The sequence below is a fragment of the Poecilia reticulata genome, linkage group LG20, assembly GCF_000633615.1.
Source record: "Poecilia reticulata strain Guanapo linkage group LG20, Guppy_female_1.0+MT, whole genome shotgun sequence".
Lineage (NCBI taxonomy): Eukaryota > Metazoa > Chordata > Actinopteri > Cyprinodontiformes > Poeciliidae > Poecilia > Poecilia reticulata.
This window is the reverse complement of record NC_024350.1, coordinates 23,993,665-24,014,594: the sequence shown is the minus strand read 5'-3', so window position 1 is coordinate 24,014,594 and position 20,930 is coordinate 23,993,665. Positions and strand designations below refer to the sequence as shown.

Here is a 20,930-nt window from a genome sequence, read left to right as displayed (position 1 = left end):
TATATAATATGTTGTGTTTTCTGCTGTTAAGTGTCTGCTGAATAAATCAGATTGTTAATCTAAATATTGCACAAATAAAATTCTAAATTTAACAAAATAACCCACAGCTGGGCATAACTGTAGTCAATAGACGGTGGCAATATGTTGCTAATATGATAATTTGTATGTATGGAATTGCATCAAAATGTATGCCACTTTATTATTCTTTTGGCTATCATTTTATTAGGGGTAAGGTACTTTGAAGAGCTGCAAATGACCTACAGAGAATCAAGACTACTGACTCAAGACTGAACAGCCAAGTATGTGTTGAATCATCCTTCCAAATTTGGTTGCATTGCAAATGGAAATTGCTCATTTAATAGGAAATCAGAGTAATCATCACTTGAAAACCTTTATATCAAAGTTAGCTATTTTGCATACTCAATCTATTAACTTCAGAAACCTGTCATCAGGAGAAACAGACCGTGAGGCTGTAAAAAAAAGAAACAGTAATCTGCATAATCCTTAACATTTTTCACGTGTCCACCTGATAGATGCCATGACCTGAAATACAAGTTACAATTCAAACTGTTGCTTTTGTTTGGCTCCGAGAAATAACTCGCATCTAAAAAGGACACATTCAGTACTGTGTTTTATTCTCGGCGTGTTGTTATGTTTATTCAAAAAAAACAAACTGATACTATTTCAGATGCTTTTTTTTAAAAACTGCGACAAACAGTCACAGGAAAGTTTTTGTCTTCTGATAAACTTTTCAAGCACACAAACAGTGCCATGTTTTCCTCTGCCACTGGCGGTGGCATTTGTGAATCTTTCTTTCAACCCAGATCAGGTGGCAGGGGGGCTGCAGAGCATAGATTGGATCACTGAATCATCTTGGCAGGCTTAGAAACTAACAGCATCTTGTTTTAAGAAGAGCTTTGAGGGGTTGGAGTGAGCTCTGCTGTCTCTTGCCTCTTACTTCATATTAAACTGGATGTATTGTGAGGAAATATAAGCTGATGACAAGCAAAAGAAGCCTGACTTTGTGTTTCTTTTTCACTCCCACCACACTCTACTCATTGCAGCCTGTTGACAGATGCCAATGTGTGGTCTTGTCTGCACAAGATATTTTGGCATTAAAAGATAGAACAGATTTAGAAAAAAAGAAGTTTAAGGGGCATTACAGTAATACTAACCTGAACTAGGTGCGCTGTGAGCTGGAGATGAAGTATTTGGTGTTCTCTCGCTGCAGGCAGAAAAATAACCCATTAGAGCAGGATTTTGACACACACACACACACAAAAAAACTATTGAAAAAAAGTTTACAGGGTAAATATTAGTAATGATGAAGACATTAACAAAGTATGAGAAGTTAAACCAGAGGTAAAGGTGGTGTTAATGATGTTAAGCTTAATGACATTCATAGAAACGTGTAAAATGACTGCATTCACATAGACTGCACTCTAATTTTAAAGTACACATTAAAACAGAGGATCATAATGCAAAGAGTCTAAAATACAGCCAAAACCATAAACAAAGTCAATACATAGAGAACAACTTTCAAATCAGTCGAGTCACTTTCACTTTTGATTATTTCCTCAGATCATTGATCCTTCCTTTCCTTTATTGAACCACTAATCATTTTTACTTTCTCTCGGATCTCACTCTCTTCTATAAGAGGCTTGCTTACCTTTGAGACTCCTTGTTGCCACTAGAGTTTGGAGCCTTTAAAAGTACATGATGAACAAGACCAGTCAAGCTGGTAATCTGTTGCTCCATAACCTTCATTCGCTCTCTGCAGAAACATTAGAAAATGCTGCTGATGTTAAATCTTGCGCTAACACATTACGAACGCTCTTAACCCTTGTGTCTAGAAATGGAGTCCAACCGACCCCACACACGTAAAACTTGTATCATTTGCCACAGTCCTCTACGTTTGCCTCAGTCCTCGCACGCACAAGGGTTAACACAACAGTTTGTTGGGTTTTATTGCTTACTGAACATTGATTGTTTTTTAAATTAAATTGACTTGCGAATAACCGGGAGTAAATATTACTGCTTATGTCTTCTGTTTTTGGTGAGTCAGTAAAAAAATTAAATAAAATAAAGAAAGTGAAATACTAGCAACATAGTGGAAATTCTTTCTTTATTATTTTTAGACTCAAGTAGACTGTGTGTCTTTGTGTTGCCCTATGACTAGCTGACACTCTCCCCACGGTGAACTCACACCTCTGACAAAGCAACTGCTGGGATAGGATCCAACCCTCATCTATAACCCTAAACAGGTAAATAACAAACAAAAGGATGGAATTATAAATAATATTTTGCAATAAATAATAATTTAATATGTGAAAGCAATCCCTAATCCTTAATACACTTTAAAAAATCACTTGCAAAGTCACAAACATTTGATTGAAACATCTGATTGTAGCTTGTAGCTGACATGATATCATAAAATATTCCAGATTTTGTTTTACAATCTTTCTTTTAGTGATGGTGTATATTTTTCTATAAAAACAAAAAAATACAGTATTTATACACATACACATTTTGCATTTAATAAGTGTTATTAAATCCAAATCAACTTAATAAGTAAGAACACTACTTTTCATTTACGACACCAAAACATAGTTAGCATCCCGCCCCCCCCCCAAAAAAAAGATTAATAGACAGGGTAAAAACAGTATCTGTTTTACTCTCTTTAAACAAAACGACTGTGGTAGCCATCAAAAACAGAATAAAAATGAAAACTGAAAATAATAACACCAGAAGAAGGAACACAAAAGTATACAATGAGATTGTTTGTGCTTGGAAAAGTGAGCAACTTTATCTTCTGCTCTGAGTGTTTATCTTAAGAAGAATGTGAGGCAAGTTAAGGACAAAAGGTCAACTGTGGTTGTGGCTACTTTGGAAAATAGATGGACACACAGTCAAGTCCTAATTACAGCCTCACGCAGAATATCGCACACGAATAAACATGAAGGCAGCTCAACAAAGTTTGTTTTAAAGGTTAACTTTAGTTCTTTCCAACCAAATTCCTCTGCTCATTTTAAATATTTATAGAGCATTCCTAATGAAAGTTTTAAAGTCTCCCAGGTGGTCATCTCTGATCTTTGTTTGGCTGACAGAGCGAGTAAAGCCAGGTCAATATTTTTCTGGATTTTCCAGATGCATAAAGTTCTTGCAGACACCATGGAAGAGAAGCCTCTAGAACTTTCATCTGTACATACAGCAATAAAGATCCAACCCAGGTACTAGAATAACTTTGCAGACCTAGCCGAATGATTGTTGATGAGAGTATGTTCACACGGGATATATTTGTAATTTGAGAGACTGTCTAGTTTCATCGTTAGCACTGGGCACATTAACTCCAGAATTGGTGCCGATGGTAAAAAACTGTAAAGTTTTGAACTGATGTTGGTATACACAAATGAATTAGTCTGCATGACCTAATTTTTAGACCTTAAAGAACAGTGAGAACACAGGTTATATTTGGCTTTAGTTGTGGGTGATGAATTAGAGACATGGCCAGTCACAGGAGCTCAGTAGCTTATGGTGAAAGTAAAACTGTGATGCAGAATTAGTACATGCTCTCATGCTATGCTTTAATCCTAATACAAACAATCCCATGCCAAATGACTACAACATCCAGCATTCAGTTGCTTACCGTGTCTCCTGGTCATTTGGAGCTGGAGTGGGTCCTTGAGGGTGACCCTGAGGGTCTGGGACCACAGGAGATCCCATGCTGTTCCTGGGCTTGGCCCCTGCAACTTCTTCCTTCCTGAAGGACTGGCGCACTGGTGAGCCTCTCTCCAGGGAAACACCATGAGGCGGGACAGCATGAGGTGGAACACCATGAGGTGGTACACCATGAGGGGGCATGCCGTGGACATCAATCATCCGTACCTCAGTCATCCTGTGAGGGGACGGAGGAGGAGTCTTGGAACCCAAAGTAGGCAACTGACTGTTTCGAGACTTCTGCCTATACAAAGGAGAGTGATCCACAGAGTCTGTTGGACTGGGCCCACCAAAAGAGCTTGTAGAGCGGATGGAGGCACGGTGAAATCCCCCCATGCCATGTTCTGGACCATCAAGTCCAGGGCTGCTGTGCTGCCCAGGACCTGCAGTCATGGTGATTCGTCCCTCTTGGAGCAGATATGGATCTGCATACAACCCCTCATTCCCTCTGGTTAGAGTGTGGCTTTTCCCACCCAAGTCTTGATCTGGCTTCACATCCCGTCTCTCCAGTATAGCGCTGGGACAAGGAGAGACGGACCGGGTTGAAGGATTGACATTAGACATCCGGTCCCTTGGGATAGTGGCGTTTCCAGGGACAGAGTTCTGACGTGGGCCAAATGGGATTCGGGAGGGGGATGGTGGCATGGAGTGGGGAGTAGGTGGGAGTGCTCCCTGCAGGGGATGGTGTGATGGAGGACCCATAGGTGGATGTCTTAGAGGGTGCTGACCATCACGAGTGACATGTGCCATCTCGCTGTGCATCTGGAAAAATCCCAAAACATTATTATTGTTTCATGTAAAAGACTCTTTACAGAACCTGTCGAATACAGCGATTCTGTTTCATATCTGGAGAGTAAGAAATTAAGCCAATAAGAGCAAACAAAGGTGGTATAAATGTTAATCTTTGGATGGACATTTATTAGCAACTAGTAAAAAAGGTGAATAAGATATGGGTTTTATTTGTTCAGCTATTATTGATAGTAGATTGCAATGCAAAACTACTTTTCTGCATTTCCTTGTTTTAATGTCTAGAAAGACAATAGTATTACTAGCCTAGCCCTTTATCTTTGCCCAATAGTCTTTCAAGCTTAGCCTAGCCTATGTGTTTTTATTTGTCATTTACTATTTCCTTAGACTCAGTCTTTCCATTGAGTGCCTTTACTGTTTATTTAGTATTTATTAAATATATTAAAAGCTGTTTAATCATATTTTTCTGGTGTATTTGACAGCAAAGCCTTATGCACTATAGGCTAAACTAATGTGTCCAAATACACCAATGTCAGACCCTCTTAACAGATGTGCAAGCTTAAAACAGCATTTTTGTACAAAGCTGTACAAAGTATTTAATAGCCACTGAAAATCTGAAAGATAGTCTGCTGACTGTTACAATTATATGTAAAAAAAACTTTGTCAAATTCAAACAAAGAAACTGACAACCCACCGTGTTTAGTAAACAATAAGCCAAGATGCTAAAGGTTTGTACAGAGGTGCTTCTTTGTATTTCTTTATTTGAATATTTGAAAAGACAGTTATATATATCTTAGCCTAGACTTTTGTCTTCATCTTTTCATCTTTGGCTGCTTGCTTAGCCTAGCCAAGTGTGGGCCTTTGTCCTTGACTACTACCCAAGCGTAGATGTTTGTTTCTGCCTTCGACCACTGTCTGGGTACTTTCTGACATTTTTACTGCTAAAGCTTTTGTGTTCATTATTTTTTATGCATATAGGTACTGATAATTACCTATAGCTTTAAGGGAACTCACTTTGCTAGAGATAAAATTGTGGTTTTCTTAAAAATGAACCCCCGGGGCTAGTCTGCGGTTGGTAAATTTACAACAAGATCTGTCAAACAATGTCTGTTTAACCAGTCAGCTAATCATTGTGATTTATCTTTAGCCCAACTACCTTAAAGAAACATTAATGGGTTATGTAGTAAAAATGACACCAGATTCCTATAATTACTTTTGAGGAAATTACCTTTGAGGTTTGGTTAGCAAAACTAATAATTGGAATCAAGATGAACATCTGGGTTTTGTAGTAGACCACGAGATGTGATCTAATCAACAATCTAAAAAAACAGTTTGAACACAATATCCCTTTGTTTAGCTGGGCACAATGTGTGGATTACTCCCACTAATGTGAATAAATGTATTCACTACAATGAGAATTTGTTTACGTGAGTTCTGGAGTGCATATTTTGTTTCAATCAAGAAAAGTTGAAAAGTTCAACCTTTTAGCCACTTTAGCTCACAACCTGCAGCTGCAAATATATACCTTAGTACATACTGAACAAAAAAGTAACAACGTTCTCTGTATTACTAGATTGAGATAATTAGTTTTTGACAAGAAGTAATTAACCAGCAAGACTAATATCGAGTGCACAGACAGTAATAAAACCTCAAGATTTGCGATATGCTTTGTATGATAACACTGCGAAGGAAGCTGTCGCATGCAGATCTGGATCCACTCCATTTTCCTTCCTGTCAAACAAACAAGCTATTGTTTCATCAAGGCATGACTCAGAGGTTACACCTAGAAGCCAAGATGTGTCAAAAGCCCTGGTGGAAGTTCTCAAACACTTCAGGGACAGTTTTTCATTGAGCACCTTTTTGTGCAGTGTTGTTTTTGTCTGTTTTATTCAAACACGCCGAGACAGATCATCGTAGGGAAGAAAACAATGACGTGGGTGTGACTCTTGCGTGTGCAAAAGTGAGTGTGCTTCGTGAACTTGAGGAAAACAACTCCTGAAAGTGTACTGTAACAAAGAGTTCATGCTTGGCTGTGACAACAAATGAAAAGAAAAACATACTTTCAGAGAAAGTTCGCACAGCCTGCATAAAGTATCATGAGGGTGATATATCACAGATCTGCAGACCACATTAAAACCCAAACAACCTCTTAGACTGAAAGTTTACACCTTGATAAAGAAAAATATCTTGACTTTCTCTAAATGTTGGTACACAGATGCAAAAACTAATTCCTATTCTAACAGAGTCTTAATCGGAAAGGATTAAGCCATTCTTGGGCAATCCCAAGCAGACGCTAGAGCCCTAAACTACCAAACAAAACATCTAAAAATAGCCCTAAAATACACAATTTTTGTTGTAAAATAAGGATGAGTTTCTGCTTTGAGATAAAATTAAAAAACAAGGCAGCGACTTGAAAAATAAGCACACGGGCAAACAGATTAGACTGATGCGAGGGGTCCTGTTGAAAACAGCTAACTCCAACACCCAGACTTATTTTTCCACTGTGGTCTTAAGCCTCTGGTAGCGCGGGTTGCCTATTTGGTTTGTGTACACAGAGCTGCTTCAGTCTCTTGCCGTGTCAGCATTGGATAAGGTTTCTACACTGATTCACAAACTGCAGAGAGTCACAGGACGCCAAGCTAAACAGATAAAGAGCTGAGCTGTGGTGGAAAAGCAGTAGAGTGTAAACATTTAGAGAAGCTTCACTGGATGGGTGCACTGTGTGTAAATGTGTAAATAACTAATGATGTTAGAAGGTGATTAGAGTTTGGAAATAATGTTACATAATGCGAGTCATTTATCATTTCAATATTATCATTGAAAACAGAAGTTGGGCAATAATGAACGTTCTGTTTACAAAGCGTATTTTTTCAGTGTACATAACAAAACTCTCTGACATAGGCTACTGGTGACAACAGAAGTCTGTAAAATCTTGTTTGTTTTGTAAACTGCTTAGTAGTAGGTGATCTAAATAAGTATTAGCATCTTAAAATATTTGGTTTTTCGTCTTCAAATAGTATTACTAAATTTCCCCTATTGCTAGGCAGTTTGCACCAGTGATTATGAAGCATTATATTGCTATTTCACCAGCAACAAAACAAAGTTGATACCCAAGTAATGCTCTGCAAGTGCTTCACAGGCTTAAGTTAAATTGACATTAAGTAACAACACAAGTTGTTGTGGTTGTAGAAGTAATTGGGTAGACAGATCTGATGGCATTTAGTTGGTACTAAAGCCCCAACAATAACCAATGGGCAATAAGCAGAGCGGCACAGGGCAGTGCAACAGTATATTTGCAAAGACTTGATCTACTCTTGATCTTCATAAGAATTGGATTTGCGCCTGTAATATTATAAATTGGCACCAATACAAGGACCAATCATTTCATAGTTTTTCTGTAGCATTTCCACATCATTTGTCATTTCAAATCTTAACAGAAACATTTATTGGTCCCACAATAAATTTTTTATTGTGGTTTTGTTTTAGTGTTCAAACTTGCAACAATGACGTTATTGAGAAAGAGCAACATTGGTTTGGATTAATGGGTAAAATGTCAACAGAGTAATTCCTTTGGTTATACTTCATCTCTAGTACCACACAGCCTTACGCAACCCTCAAAGTTTATGTCAACTGCTGGTTTGTTAAACAATGACAGAACTATTGAGGACAACAACACTCTTCTGCAATGCTGCCTCTGTGCTAGAAACTGCACAAAGTTTGACATAATTTAATTCCTTAACAAATTTAAGTATTTCTTTTTCTTATTTCTTTTTTTTTTATTTCTGCATTTAATAAGTATTTTCTATGGTGTGTTTTACTATCTTGTAGGTACTGATAAAAAATTGTCAATGCAACTTGTATTTATTAATTCATACATTTAATATTTTTTATATTTTTACTTAAAACTTATACTACCAACTAAATTCAGATCTACAAAACCAACACTGTCCCATACATAGTTTGCTATCAATCTTATTTTTTTTCACAAATTTCTGTAAAACAGTATGATACACAAGGCCTGGTTTGTGGCAACAAGTTTATGGATAATGCTAAAGAAATATTGCCAGTGAAACAACAGCAAATCTGTTGAAGGCAGGAAATAACAAGATAAAGAGATAAAGAGCCATAAGGATTACAGAGGGACAGATTGACGAGGAACATTTGAGGAAATAGGTTTTTGGGCTTAGGTTTTGCAAAATCAGCAGGAAATAAACAGCAGAATTAGAAACCGAGAAAGAGATTAAGGCTTACATTGGGATAAGAAATGAGTACGGGAAATAGTCCGAGGAAAGGAGTTGGATTGTCCCCTAAAAAGTTTCACTAGAGCGTATAAGGCAAGGTCTCTGGGAGAACAAAAAGAACCCCCCCGTAGACAGATTAACAAGAGCCAGGGGGACATTCCTTCCCTCAACTGCAAACAGGATGTGAGTTTAAGAACTAGAGGGAAAGCCTGCTTTTTTTTATTGCACCAGATCTATTCATCTCCCCTGAGCTGCTGGGACAAAAGAGACGTACTCACCCTGGCATCGCCGTTGGCAGGCCGAGGTCCATGACTGAAAGCCTGAGCTGGATCCTTGTGGTACACCTTGAGGCAAGAGTGATCTGTGATGTTCCTGTAAGGGAAGGAGGTGTTGGTTGGTAGGAAGGCGGCCCAGATATCCCCGTCGGAGTGCGGCCGGTCTTGCCTCAACCTAGATCTCTTTAAGTGCTCAGCCAACGGCACATACTCTGACAGAGGGTTTGACAGTCCTTCGTCAAGTGACATTTTCTCTAACAAAAATATCCACTAATAGTTTTCTGAGATGTGTCAAGCGGACCTGTTATTTCCTTTGTGCTGATCTCATTCTAAGTGTGTTGTACCTTGTACCAACCTTAAGGCATCACGAGACAATTTTTTACAACCTTGATAAAGGATTAGTCACAAAGTACACACTTCACTTGAGCGGGATCTCGGCGGAGGCAGAGGGCAAAGTTTATTATGTCTCGGCGCATTTGGTTTCTGCTTTTATCTCTGCACAGAGAATCTCCAGCATTTTGATGTACTTTTCTAGTTAATGCCAAGAATCCACAAGAAGAAATAAAACATGTTCTTAGATACAATCTGTATCGCTGTGCGCATAAATGGAATACCACACAACACCATACTTTTGAAGTTTTTTTCCCCAAAGCATAAACAAACCGAAAGTTTTGCAAAACTTTTGCATAAGAGAGGACAGAAGACAAAAACATTTCCAAAAAGTCTTCCGCTGTTTGTTCGAGACATTTTGCCACACAGCTCCACATTCAAAATAACTTTCTTTTTTTTTTAAACATGGATGGGAAAAGGAAGCAAACTTTCCTGCCTTTAGACATTTCCTGTTCAAAGGAAGCTAGGAACAAAAGGGCCAGATATCAGACTAGTTTGGCTGGAAGATTTGTCACTGAAGCGATAGATTTCCTTAGGATAGTTCTGGGTGAATTTCCTAATGAGACAGAGCTTTCAATGCACCAATAAAAATGTTAACTTAGTTTATACTGATCCTTCCTGTTTTTTTTGTTGTTTTTTTTATTTGTATCTCTGACTTGTCAGAAAATTACTGTATTTGAAAATCAGAGATTGGATATTTTCAGATGTTTAATGCAACAAGTGAGAACCCAACTGTTTCAGCTGTCAGTAAATTGAATTGTAATGTTCTAACTCACAAATCGTGAGCTAGAACATTAGTATGGCTTAAATACTTTTCGAGCAGATATAAAAAATACCCTGATATATACGTTTGCCTTTTGACAGCTTGACGTCTCGTGGACACTGAGCATATCACTAATTGCTAGAGACTCTGATTTTATTATTAGTCACTGATTCTACAGCAATGTGTAAAAAAGCTAACTATTGAATTATTAACTGGATCACAGCAGAAATAAACCAATTAAATGATTTCCAAAGGGCAAAAAGTCAAAAATGTTGAAACGGTTTAGCTTCTGAGTTTTAAACTACTAATGTTCTAACTTCCTGCAGCAGCTAGCTGTGCTGAAATGCTAACACTAGCTTATTACGTGACACAACATTTTGCTAAAACTGACAGCATATCACTAATTGCTTGAGGACCTTGTGTTAGGATGGATATTTTCATTTAATTTCAAGTAATGTTTTCCTTGATTTTACATACAAACATAACTTCTTACCTGACATCAGTGAGTTCGTAGTACATGTTCCTCATGTCGTCTTTGACGTAGACGGCAACACTGGGTGACTCCAACATCTTCATGTTGAGCTGCTGCGGGAAGGCACTGACGAACAGAGCTCTGATTGTATCGATGCTGGTGATCTCATTCGGCATGCGTATCTGTTTGGTCTCATCGCCGTACTGCAGGTAGAGTACACCTAGGGACAGAAGAGCAATGAAATTAGAATGAAATTAAGATCTCAAAAACAGATGTGGTTTCCAAGTATGAGAATGCATAATCTAATGTATTCCCTACAACAGGAAACCCACAACTTTTAATTTGGTTTGGTTTGTGGAAGTAATCCATTTATGAAGCTACAAAACTATAAAAACTGTCCAGTTAGGAAGCAGTAGAATGTCTTTACTGATGGTGGTAACTTAATGACTGTACACCAAGACTGAAAAGCTGTGATATAATCGCTCTGTCTTTAACTGAAGTTCTAATGTGAAGCTTAAAGTGTAATCCAGTAAAAGCTAAGGGACAGAATGGAGGGATCTGGGTGACAATGTTAGCACAAGATTAACAAAGATATAAGTTTAATATATCCACACTACAAGATCTGCCAAAACTGGTAGTTGATATGACATGTTTTGGAATACAGTACAAAAGTATAGGCAGAAAAAAAAAAAGAAACTTCTAGAGATGCACAATATATTAGCACCAACATCGGCATGGGTGTATGTTAGTCTTTTTTTACATATTGGTATCAATCTAAAAAGTAAAACCGGGCCATTTGTGAGTGTTTCACGAGGTGGAATGGAGTGGGTTCAACATGTGGTATTGGTTTGGTCATGTGACAGAGATAGTGATGCAGTGCAGGATTGTTAGGGTGTTTGAAGCAGAGAAGCAATGTAGGTGGTGTGGTTGCTTTCACAGAGTCATAAGTGTAGGGAAATACATACAATGTACATATAATATCAGTAAATTTCAGTCTTAACATTAGTATTAATAAATATTGGATATTGATATCAGTTCAAGTTTTTGTACTTCTAGAAGGTTCCTATTTAGTTGATGACGCACAGTGACCTGAGTAAAAGTCCTAGCTGAACTGAAAATCATTACTTTCTACGCTGAATGATTTCTACACTGCACTGTGGAACAAAAGAAATCAAAGTGAATCCTTAAAAGCTGTCAAGTTTTCTATAAGCAGAAATGTATACATCTTTCACCCAGGTTCTATCTGTGCTGGAAAATAGAAAGTACTTTTAGTCAAGAAAATTACTTGATAATAACATGTTAGTTGGGGCAGAGGCAAAGCTGTGCGCTCTGGGAGGAACGGTAAATGTTGTGTATCAAAAAGACCAAAGTCTGAACCTCTGAACTCTGGGTGTGGCTTCTGTGCTGTGCTTTAAAAAAAAACTGATGGCTCTCCCACAACATTTATGAACACGCCCCACACTGCACTTGTATAAACAGTGCCAGGGGAAAGAAAACAAATTCTATTTTCTGTCTGATTCGATGGTTGACACTGAAATACAGTGTCAACAATGTTTAAAGAAACATTTAAAGTTGATACAATTGGATTGCAAAAATTCAACCATTTTATAGCAAAAATGTCAATTATTCTTACATGTAAAGGCAGATTAATAGTATGTTTATAATTTTTCCAATGGGAACAGAAAGGAGGCGTGATTTTACTTGGTAAACCATATAAAAACCAGGTCTGTAAAAGCTACCAGATGTTAGTGAAATATTATACAAGACACTACATGCTCCATGAGACAGGGGGGAGGCAAATCCAGGAAATAATCTCTAATAGTCTCTGCACTGCACTCCTTGGTCTGTCTGTTTCTGTGCAGAAACAACTTCACACAGTGACCCATTTGCATCTTTTTCTGTGAGATAGGTTAGAATAAAGTGATTTTTTTAATGCAGATTTTGGCTACTTGAAAAGGAAAGTTTCACACAACTATTATGAGGATTTCTTCTGCATTTAAAGTATTATGTGTAGGTCGGAAAGAAGAATTGAGTTACATTCCAGGGTGCCTGACCTCGCTGAAAGCTTGCAACAAATGGCTAGCTGGTTTTGTAACCAAATGGGCACAGACTGGAAACTTTTTTGAGTTTAACACGTCTTCACTGAGAACAGATGTACAAACTAAACACAGCAGTGAAACCCCTCCCTTTTTCACTTGGACCACAACTAAACAACAGTAAAATACTACATTTCAGCCACAAGTTAAAGCCATTTAATAGAGTCCAACTGATGCTACACTGTTGAATGTGATACTCACCGAAGAGGTCTGGAGGATTTCCAGTTTCCTTGCTCAGCCTTATGTAGTAAAGAAAAAGACCATGCAGCAACTCGTGCCGCGAGAGACGAGGGTACAAGGAATCCCCAAATGTCCGTTGGGACAAAGTGGAGTGTGTGCCGTTGCCTCCTTGTGTGCACACGTGTGTGTGCCTGAGAAACTGTGGGAGGGACACAGTTGTAAAGCGGTGCCCCCCGTTTTCTCTCCACCCCTTCATCACACCATAACTCCCCACTGTCCCCACGCTTTGTCCTGATGTTTTCGAAGGAGAGAAGGAGCGTAAAGGAGCACAAGTATGTGTGAGTTTGTTCATGGGTGTACATATATGTGTGTCGTAAAGCCTCTTTTCTGATGGGGTTTTGCTTTTCTGCAGTAGAGTCGTCGTGCTGAACAAATCAAAACCTGTGAAAAACGGCACCCCGCAGCTTGATTCTTTTCGACAAAATACGCAACTCTCTCTTTATCCGTAACTACGGGGTTTGCTAAGAAGTGAACTTTTTTATCTAAAGAACTTCAAACATTATTGTTTGTTTGAAAAGTGTGAAAGGTCCTTGCAATAATACATCCACCATTTTGCAAAATTTTTACATTTTCTGCATATGCACACAGGTCTTAGGAATTCCATGGGAGGATTCACTAAGATTTCAACAGGAAAAAATGTATACTAACTAAGACAAAACTAAAAGGGGTGGTGGAAAGAAGTTGAAAGAAGAAATATAAGAGGTAGATAGAACATGACGGAAAAAATAAATTAAACCACAATTATTTTTTTGTCCTGAATTGTAAAGTGAATTAAAGATATCTTTCCATTTATTAGATTGAAGGCAAAAACGGTATAATGATGTAATGATGAAAGCAAAAAAGTACATACAGTTTTGCAACAAGAATGCATATTAAAAATAAACAGGAAACTAACATCTTAAGGCAAAACAATTAAGTGTTGATTTGTTGAACATTAAGAGGGATCACTGGGAGCATTCAGATATGTATTTATTTTTTGTCAGTGAATTCTGGGAGAGTAGAAACATAATCATTTTTGTGTTCAATTACGTAGCAGTTTGCTGATGTCAGAGCTGACTGATGATTTTGAATGAGTCGTTAAAAACCATTAGTAACCGTAAGTGAGAGTTACAGTTTTGAATAACAGTGTAAAACTTTTTAAAACGACGGTTAACTTATAACCAGTCATAAACACTAACAGGTTTAACAAGAGTGGCTCAAATTCTTCATGAGATTTTCTTAGCAGCATGCTTTTATTGCGGTTTCATGTGACAAAAGAACATAAATTAGTTCAAAACAGTTCAGTGGAAGAAAAGAGGAAATCTGATAATACGGTTGAGCATTTCAGTTCAACCCCCCCACCCCCACCCCCCCATTATTCAAAAATGTAAAACTACCTTCCACTGCAAATACTCTTGTCACTTGTTTGTGATGACTTGACTAGTGTGTATTCTTTGAATTGAACTGTTTAATACTAGCTTTGGATGAATGTTTAAGGTTGTTTATGTTTAATGTTTAAGACTACATTTATTACTGTGTCCCCTGCACATCTTGTGGTAAACTGCAAATGTTATTTATTAACTTTCTTTCAAAAATTTATTTCTTTTTGTCCCTTTTCTTTTAAACAAAGGTCAAATATGTAGATTTGTTAACAAATTTTCTCATTGAAGAAGTTGATATTTGGTTGTTTTTATGATGAATGCTCATCTTGCTCCCGCTGTCAGTTCAGGTTTTAAAACCTAATTCCCTTAACCAAACATTGGGATTTCAACATGGTGTAACAGCCAAATTAGCCCTGAATAAACAAAATCATCCACCCGTAAGTTCTTCACTTTAGAGAAGTCAATCCTGACAGTTTTTAGGGCAAGACAGCGAATAATGAAGAGAGAGGCATGAAGAAGCTTTCTCAAAAAAAAAAAAAAGGAACAAACTATTTTTTGCATTTTGCACGTTGATCTTCTTCAGAAGATGTTAGTACCAACATCAACTGTTTTTTGTTTACTTGTCTACAAGCCTTTATTGCAAAAATATGGATAGTGTAGGTGTTTTATTCGTACTGAGCGTAGAAGTTTATCAATTTAAAGAGAAAAGATTTTCAATGTAAATTTGTAGACTGAGGCTGTTAAGCCATCTGGGGGAGACATGAAAAGAAAAAAAAAAGTAGTTCAACTAGTAAATTTCTTCTTCTTCTAATATATTTTCTCTTTCATTTTGCGATGTAAGCCTATGGAGTAGTGAGGTGATGGTGGGCCCGCCACAGGGCTGAGTTTGCAGCCATTAGGGTCATTTGCTCAAGAGACCCATCCTGATTCACTGACTCCCCAGTCTCACTAACTTCCAGCCCCGGGCTAAGACTACTCTGCTCTGCTTTGCACTACTCAGTTTTGACAGGGAAGGTTTTCTGGCTCTCTCATGAAAAATAGGAATGCAATGCAGTTAGGGAAAGGACAACCCTGATCATTAATTTGTTTATGTTGAGTCTTTAGAACTAGTGGAAAACATAGTTTTGCAAAGTAAACTGAAAATTAGAGGAACTGTTGGCAACAAAAGATGTGGAAATTGCAAAGTCTTCTACCTTATTTTGTACTTGACTTTAAAAGTTTTATTACAGGCCTGGTTTCAGTGCCGCATTGCAGAAAGACATCACCATGTACAGAAGGCTCATAAACTTTGTAATAAAGTACTTCCTCAGAACACTTTCTTTAGCTGTCCTTTCTGATAATAACATAAGCTTTATAAATGCTTCTCCTGCAAAGTCATCAGCCTTATTTAAGGACTACTGTATTTGCTTCAAGTGATGTAATAAAACACAACACACAAGTTCCGCAACTGTGTCTTTCTGAACTAACAGTCTGGATGCTACACCGCTAGTCCTGATGCATTATCCAATGCAGATATCAATCCCTTGTAAAAGTATTCATGCCCCTTTAAACCTCATTAAGCCCCTTTAGCTCCATACCCCATCCCCTTTAATCAAGTTTCGAGTAAACCCGCCTCATGATGCTGCCACCACCATTTATGGAAATGGTGTTTTCAGGGTTTCCACAACATAGTACTTTAAATAATACATAGATTCCGACACCGCATGACATACGGTATGCCAAGGCAAAATGTGTCTGATAGCAGCAGTTGTAATGTGACAAAACATAAAAAAAGATTCAAGTATAAATGTATGGCTAAGATACCAAAGAAGCAAACAAGGGAGCATACCTAATGAGCGGTCCTTTGTCTGATTGGTCGATCGCACCACTGGCAGGCTGGCACGGACTCGGCTGCCGCGGGTGAAGGCTGTGGGTGCGTCCGTTTCAGACATGGCGTCCAGCGACTCTAGTGAGGCCAAGGATAGGTGGTCGACCTGATCCCCAACGCCGGGCTGTGGGCTGGGGCCGTGTTTTGGACTTCTGCTCTGGAGTGGGAGGAGGCAAATGGAAACAGGAGTGAGACCACAGATGCTTATGATGAAACTGCACATAAAGTTTGCAATCCTGGAATGAAAGATAAAAGTTCAAATTTGAAATTGTTTGCTTTGCAGGACCACACTGCTCATAACTTGGACTCTGTCCTGTGTTTTTTTTTTAAGTCAAACACATTGCCCTGCTTGATTCATGCACAGTGACAAAACAAGCTAAAACACAGCAGCCATGCAAATGTGCAGGGACGCATTAATCTCAAAAACGTTCCTTGAAAACAATTTATAGAAACAATAAATAGAGTCGGAACTTAAAGTCAGTGGGTTGGTTTAGATGAAAGGACTCTCAGCTCTGACTGCACTTGAGCATTTTGTGCAAGACATGAATGTTGAATATTAATGTTGACAAATGTTCTCCATCTAATCTAACTGTGGTTGAGCTTTGTTTTTTTGGGTTTTTTTGCAAAGAAAATTCTGCAAATCATGCAAAGCTGGTAGGAACAAACCTCAGATAATCTCACCGTTGTAATTGCAGTAAAGGAAGATTCTACAAAGTATTAATTCTGAGAGGTTGAATACTATGCACACCCTTTTTCTGATTATTATTCGATAAAACATTTTTACATTTTTCCACTCAATTGTCACTTGTTTGTAATATGACAAAATGTACAGAGCACTATTGGGTTATCTAATACATGCTACTGAACATTCATAGTCATTTGTTGAAAATGTTAAAAAACAAAGTTTTGTTTTTTTAACTTGATATTTTAGAAGCCTTCATTGGCTGGACCAGTTCAGCCTGGCAGCCAAGGCGAGAAGCACAAAGGTTGGGAACACGGTCACACAACAGATGCTAGTAGGGGTGAGAACACAGCCACACACACACACCCTATGACACACAAACCCAGCATGATGCAGATAAGACAAAAGGCAAACTAACTTGGTAGGGTGATTGGATTTTCATCAAATACCTCTGAATGTCAAGCTCAGAGTGAAGAGAAGCAATCATGGCCTGTAAAGACTGATGAAAGAAAAGGGAGAAAAGGAAGAAAAACAAAAACAACATGGCTAAAAAATGCCAGTGGGAGCTTGAAATGGAAAAGGAGATGTTCATCAAAGAAAACAGAAGAGCCTGGTAGCAAATCAACCTCTTTAGCAGAAAAAAGAAAAAGAAGAAAGAAGCAGCATGAGAGACCTAAATGCAAGACATGTGAGCCGTTCACACCAATACGTTGCATAAATCAGGGATTAAAATGTGATGCTCCATGTAACAGCATTAAAGAGCGCTCATGCGTTTGTAACGTAATGTTATGGTGACCTTTAAAAGGAATGAGGTCACATGGAGTTAACATGTAACCTGAAACCAGACAAGTGTTGGGAACTTAATCTGAGCACTGAATGATTTAAAAGCTCATTCAGTGATGGTGGAAGCAAACAACCCTCCCACACCGCTGCTCAAGCTTCTCGCACGCTCCACTGGGAGAACCAGCGGTTTCCACCAACTTTAGGTACTAATTATGTCAGCGCGGTATGTCTGTGTAAACCTAAATATCATCTGAAAACTCCAAAGGTGCAGAAGAATAATACAAACTAAAAAAATCTTTAAGAAGTTTAAAAATTTAAGCTTCACTGCATTTTTTTTCTGCAACAGCACAAAATATAATAGATTTCCATCAGAAAGATAAAACAGAAATATTTTTTAAACTTTTTGGTGAATGCAGTGGCTCTATTTTTCCAAACCTGGCCTTGATCAAAGGTTCACTTTCCCTTGTAGCTTGCCTTTTATTATGACTGAAATGCTATGTTGATTGAACAGTTTGTCTGTTACGCTTTGGACTGTGGTTCTGGAGGAACAACTGGATCTTCCATGGCTCTTACTAATATGGCTAAAAATCATATATGACCAACGAATGTTTTTGAATACAGATGTAGGACAGGTTTTAGATTTTTTTCCCCCCTGTTTTTTAATGGAATAAACACATTGAAGTTCTAGAAAAAATAGCACTGAAAGTATCAGTAATATATTTTTAGATATATTAGCAACTATTGTAACTATCCATTGTTTTTTACATCGTTGTGCATAAATGGAAACATTCCAAAAAATAAAATGTATCCTCTATGTGTAAAAGTTTTGTGTTTTTCTTTATTTTAAAATAAAAAAAAACACTTTACCTTAAAACCAAAAATAACACTAGAGTTTTTTAAACACAGATGCAAGTTTTCTTTTGTAAATACATTATCTTTTTTTAAGAGGTAATGTTTAACACATTTTATTTTACTTGACCGAAGGCAGAAATTGCTCTTTGGTTTGTAAAGGCTGCAAACCTGGCCTGGATTCAGCAGAAGGGAGAGAGCAATATGAGGAATACCTTTTAGTTTCAGGTTTTCAAATGTTTAGATTGTTTAGACATTTAGGCTTTAAATTAATAAAATAAAAACAATTATTATTTAAATTCTATTATTCTCCCACAACCTGAAAAAATATCAGATAGAGTTGCTCCTCAATCACATTTCCTATATTACAATGAGCATTGATCCTGGGTTATTTTGAAATTTTAAGCTTCATTGTTGTTACTCTACGACTGTGGAGGCAGAATGTAGAAAAGGTCACTTATGCAGCAATCTTGGTGGTGATGTGGTAGGTACTGCAACTGAAATTCTTCATTCCATGGTGACATCACAGTTTAATGTGTTTAAACGTTTTGGGCATTACCACTACCAAAGCAAATTGATGAAACAAAAGTGGATTTTATTTTTAAATATTGCTAAAATCTGTCAGTAAAAAAAAAAATCTTGGGTCTTCAAGTTTAAATATGCCAGGAATATGAATAATTTTGAGCTTACCAGAATATTATCAGTTTGAATGTAATGAAAACACAGCTGTCCCAGCCAACAGCTTTCAGATGTGAAAGCCGCGACTGCAAAACCCTCTTTTAGCTTTCTTGGACCTACAGTGCATTCCATCCCACACTCCAGTCAAAATTGTGCAGCCTGTGAGTCTCTGTTTTACACCGCATTGGCTTTGACAGCTATGATGAATGTGAAACAGAGACATTGGCGTTAGCTTCAATACTGAAATATGGAAAGGTACAAAGTCATGAAACAAGGCTGCTAGGAGGCAATATAACACCTGAACGTGTCAAAAAAAAAAAAAAAATCTGAAAATGGCGTGTTGTGTGGTGAGCTGCAGTCAATGCCCGTAGGCTGTTATAAAACGCACATGTCCAATAGTCACTGTGATTAGAGAATGTTAGAGAAGGTCTAGAAATAACTCGGTGCCTAATCAGAAGTCTCAGTTGTGTGGCTGCAGTTGCAGCCAACCTTTTCCTCGAGTCATCAAGCCTTTGCTCCTAAATTTGCCTGAATGCCATGCATGAAGGGAGCTTTATATGACATGGATGTCAAGACTAATGCAGTGTGGGCAAGCAGTGATCAGGCAAACAGCCATGGTTGTGGGGAAAAAAAAACAAAAAACAAAAAAAAAAAACAGAGAAGGCTGGAAGTAGTTTGGTTGCACTCTGTCTCTTTGTGTGAGTCTGTTTGCACGCCCATGAAAGAGTAAGAGGGATGTAAAGAAGGACTGGGTGCGTGCATGAGTGACTCGGGCCATTGTTCCAGAAAATGTGACCTGAACCCGGGACATCCTGCAAACATTTATGCAACAGTCTGCTGTCATCATGAAGAAAGCTCGGGTCTGTGTGTTGAGGTACTGTTCAAACAGAGCAGGTCGGAGCTGTCATTTCTAGATTTTCAACTCGTCTATAAGAGCTTTTTTACTGCAACTTATCACATGTTGTGAGTCTTTAAAGAGCTTTTTAAAAGCAAAGTGGCTATGTTTTATGATTTCTTAAAGCAATGCAGATGAAGTTATGTCATCCCGGTGTCGTCTTGGCTCCTGACGGACAGGCTGCCACGTGGAGCAGAGCTGGAACGATTAAAGTAAATTATGATTGTTAAGAATAATGGTGGATCCCAGCAGGAGCCTGCTGTGTCACTCATGGAGATTTAAGTATAGACGTGGCCTCAAAGGTTGCCGTTATGCACACCTCCTGCAGCCAGTCCACACAAAGCCATCTGATTGGTGCCTACGTTCTTTCATAATCTACAGTATACAGCTCGAGTTATAATGACTTTCTCTTACACAAACCCTCTTTTTTACTGTAAGAAGTGGACATTTGCCTGAAATTTTTCCACAAACCCCGTTTGACCTGTTAGCTGCAGCATGTCACTATTAAATGTAACACCACAGTTTTTTTTATATTTTGTCACATTTAACGACAAAAGCAAGGCATTTTGTAAAGATTTTGTTTTAGACAAAAACAAAATTTTCTGCATGATTCTAAAGTGGAAGGAATTTGTAAATGAGTTTTTAACAAGTAGAATATTTGGGGGGGCATGTCCCAGCTTCTAGAAACTGGCATTTTCACAACACCTGAGCTGTGAAACTCTGACACTCCTCCAGAGTAACCATGGACCTAGTGCTTCTAAGTTTAATGCGCTCCTTGCCTTTCTGTTAGGATTGATGTCCTTCTCTTTCCATGTTGGGGTGATGAATCAAATGGTACCCTAAAAAATTTCAAAGCTTGGGATATTGTTTCATA

At 38.0% G+C, this 20,930-nt stretch overlaps 1 protein-coding gene across 27 annotated transcripts in view; it reads right to left on the bottom strand.

Annotated features, from left to right (window-relative positions):
* kiaa1217 (KIAA1217 ortholog) overlaps positions 1–20,930 on the bottom strand; it is a 128,526-nt gene that overhangs the window by 18,277 nt on the left and 89,319 nt on the right. For 20 of the 27 annotated variants that reach the window (XM_008396773.2, XM_008396772.2, XM_008396762.2 and 17 more), the window contains 7 exons: positions 17,270–17,350; positions 16,131–16,326; positions 10,627–10,825; positions 8,984–9,077; positions 3,647–4,479; positions 1,670–1,774; positions 1,176–1,225 (listed from right to left, as the gene is read on the bottom strand). In XM_008396773.2, the coding sequence (XP_008394995.1) occupies positions 1,176–1,225; positions 1,670–1,774; positions 3,647–4,479; positions 8,984–9,077; positions 10,627–10,825; positions 16,131–16,326; positions 17,270–17,350 (1,558 nt within the window). Of the gene's footprint in view, positions 1–1,175; positions 1,226–1,669; positions 1,775–3,646; positions 4,480–8,983; positions 9,078–10,626; positions 10,826–12,902; positions 13,153–16,130; positions 16,327–17,269; positions 17,351–20,930 lie in introns of those variants that run through there. The other 7 variants (XM_008396766.2, XM_008396791.2, XM_008396779.2 and 4 more) reach the window with 3 other exon arrangements.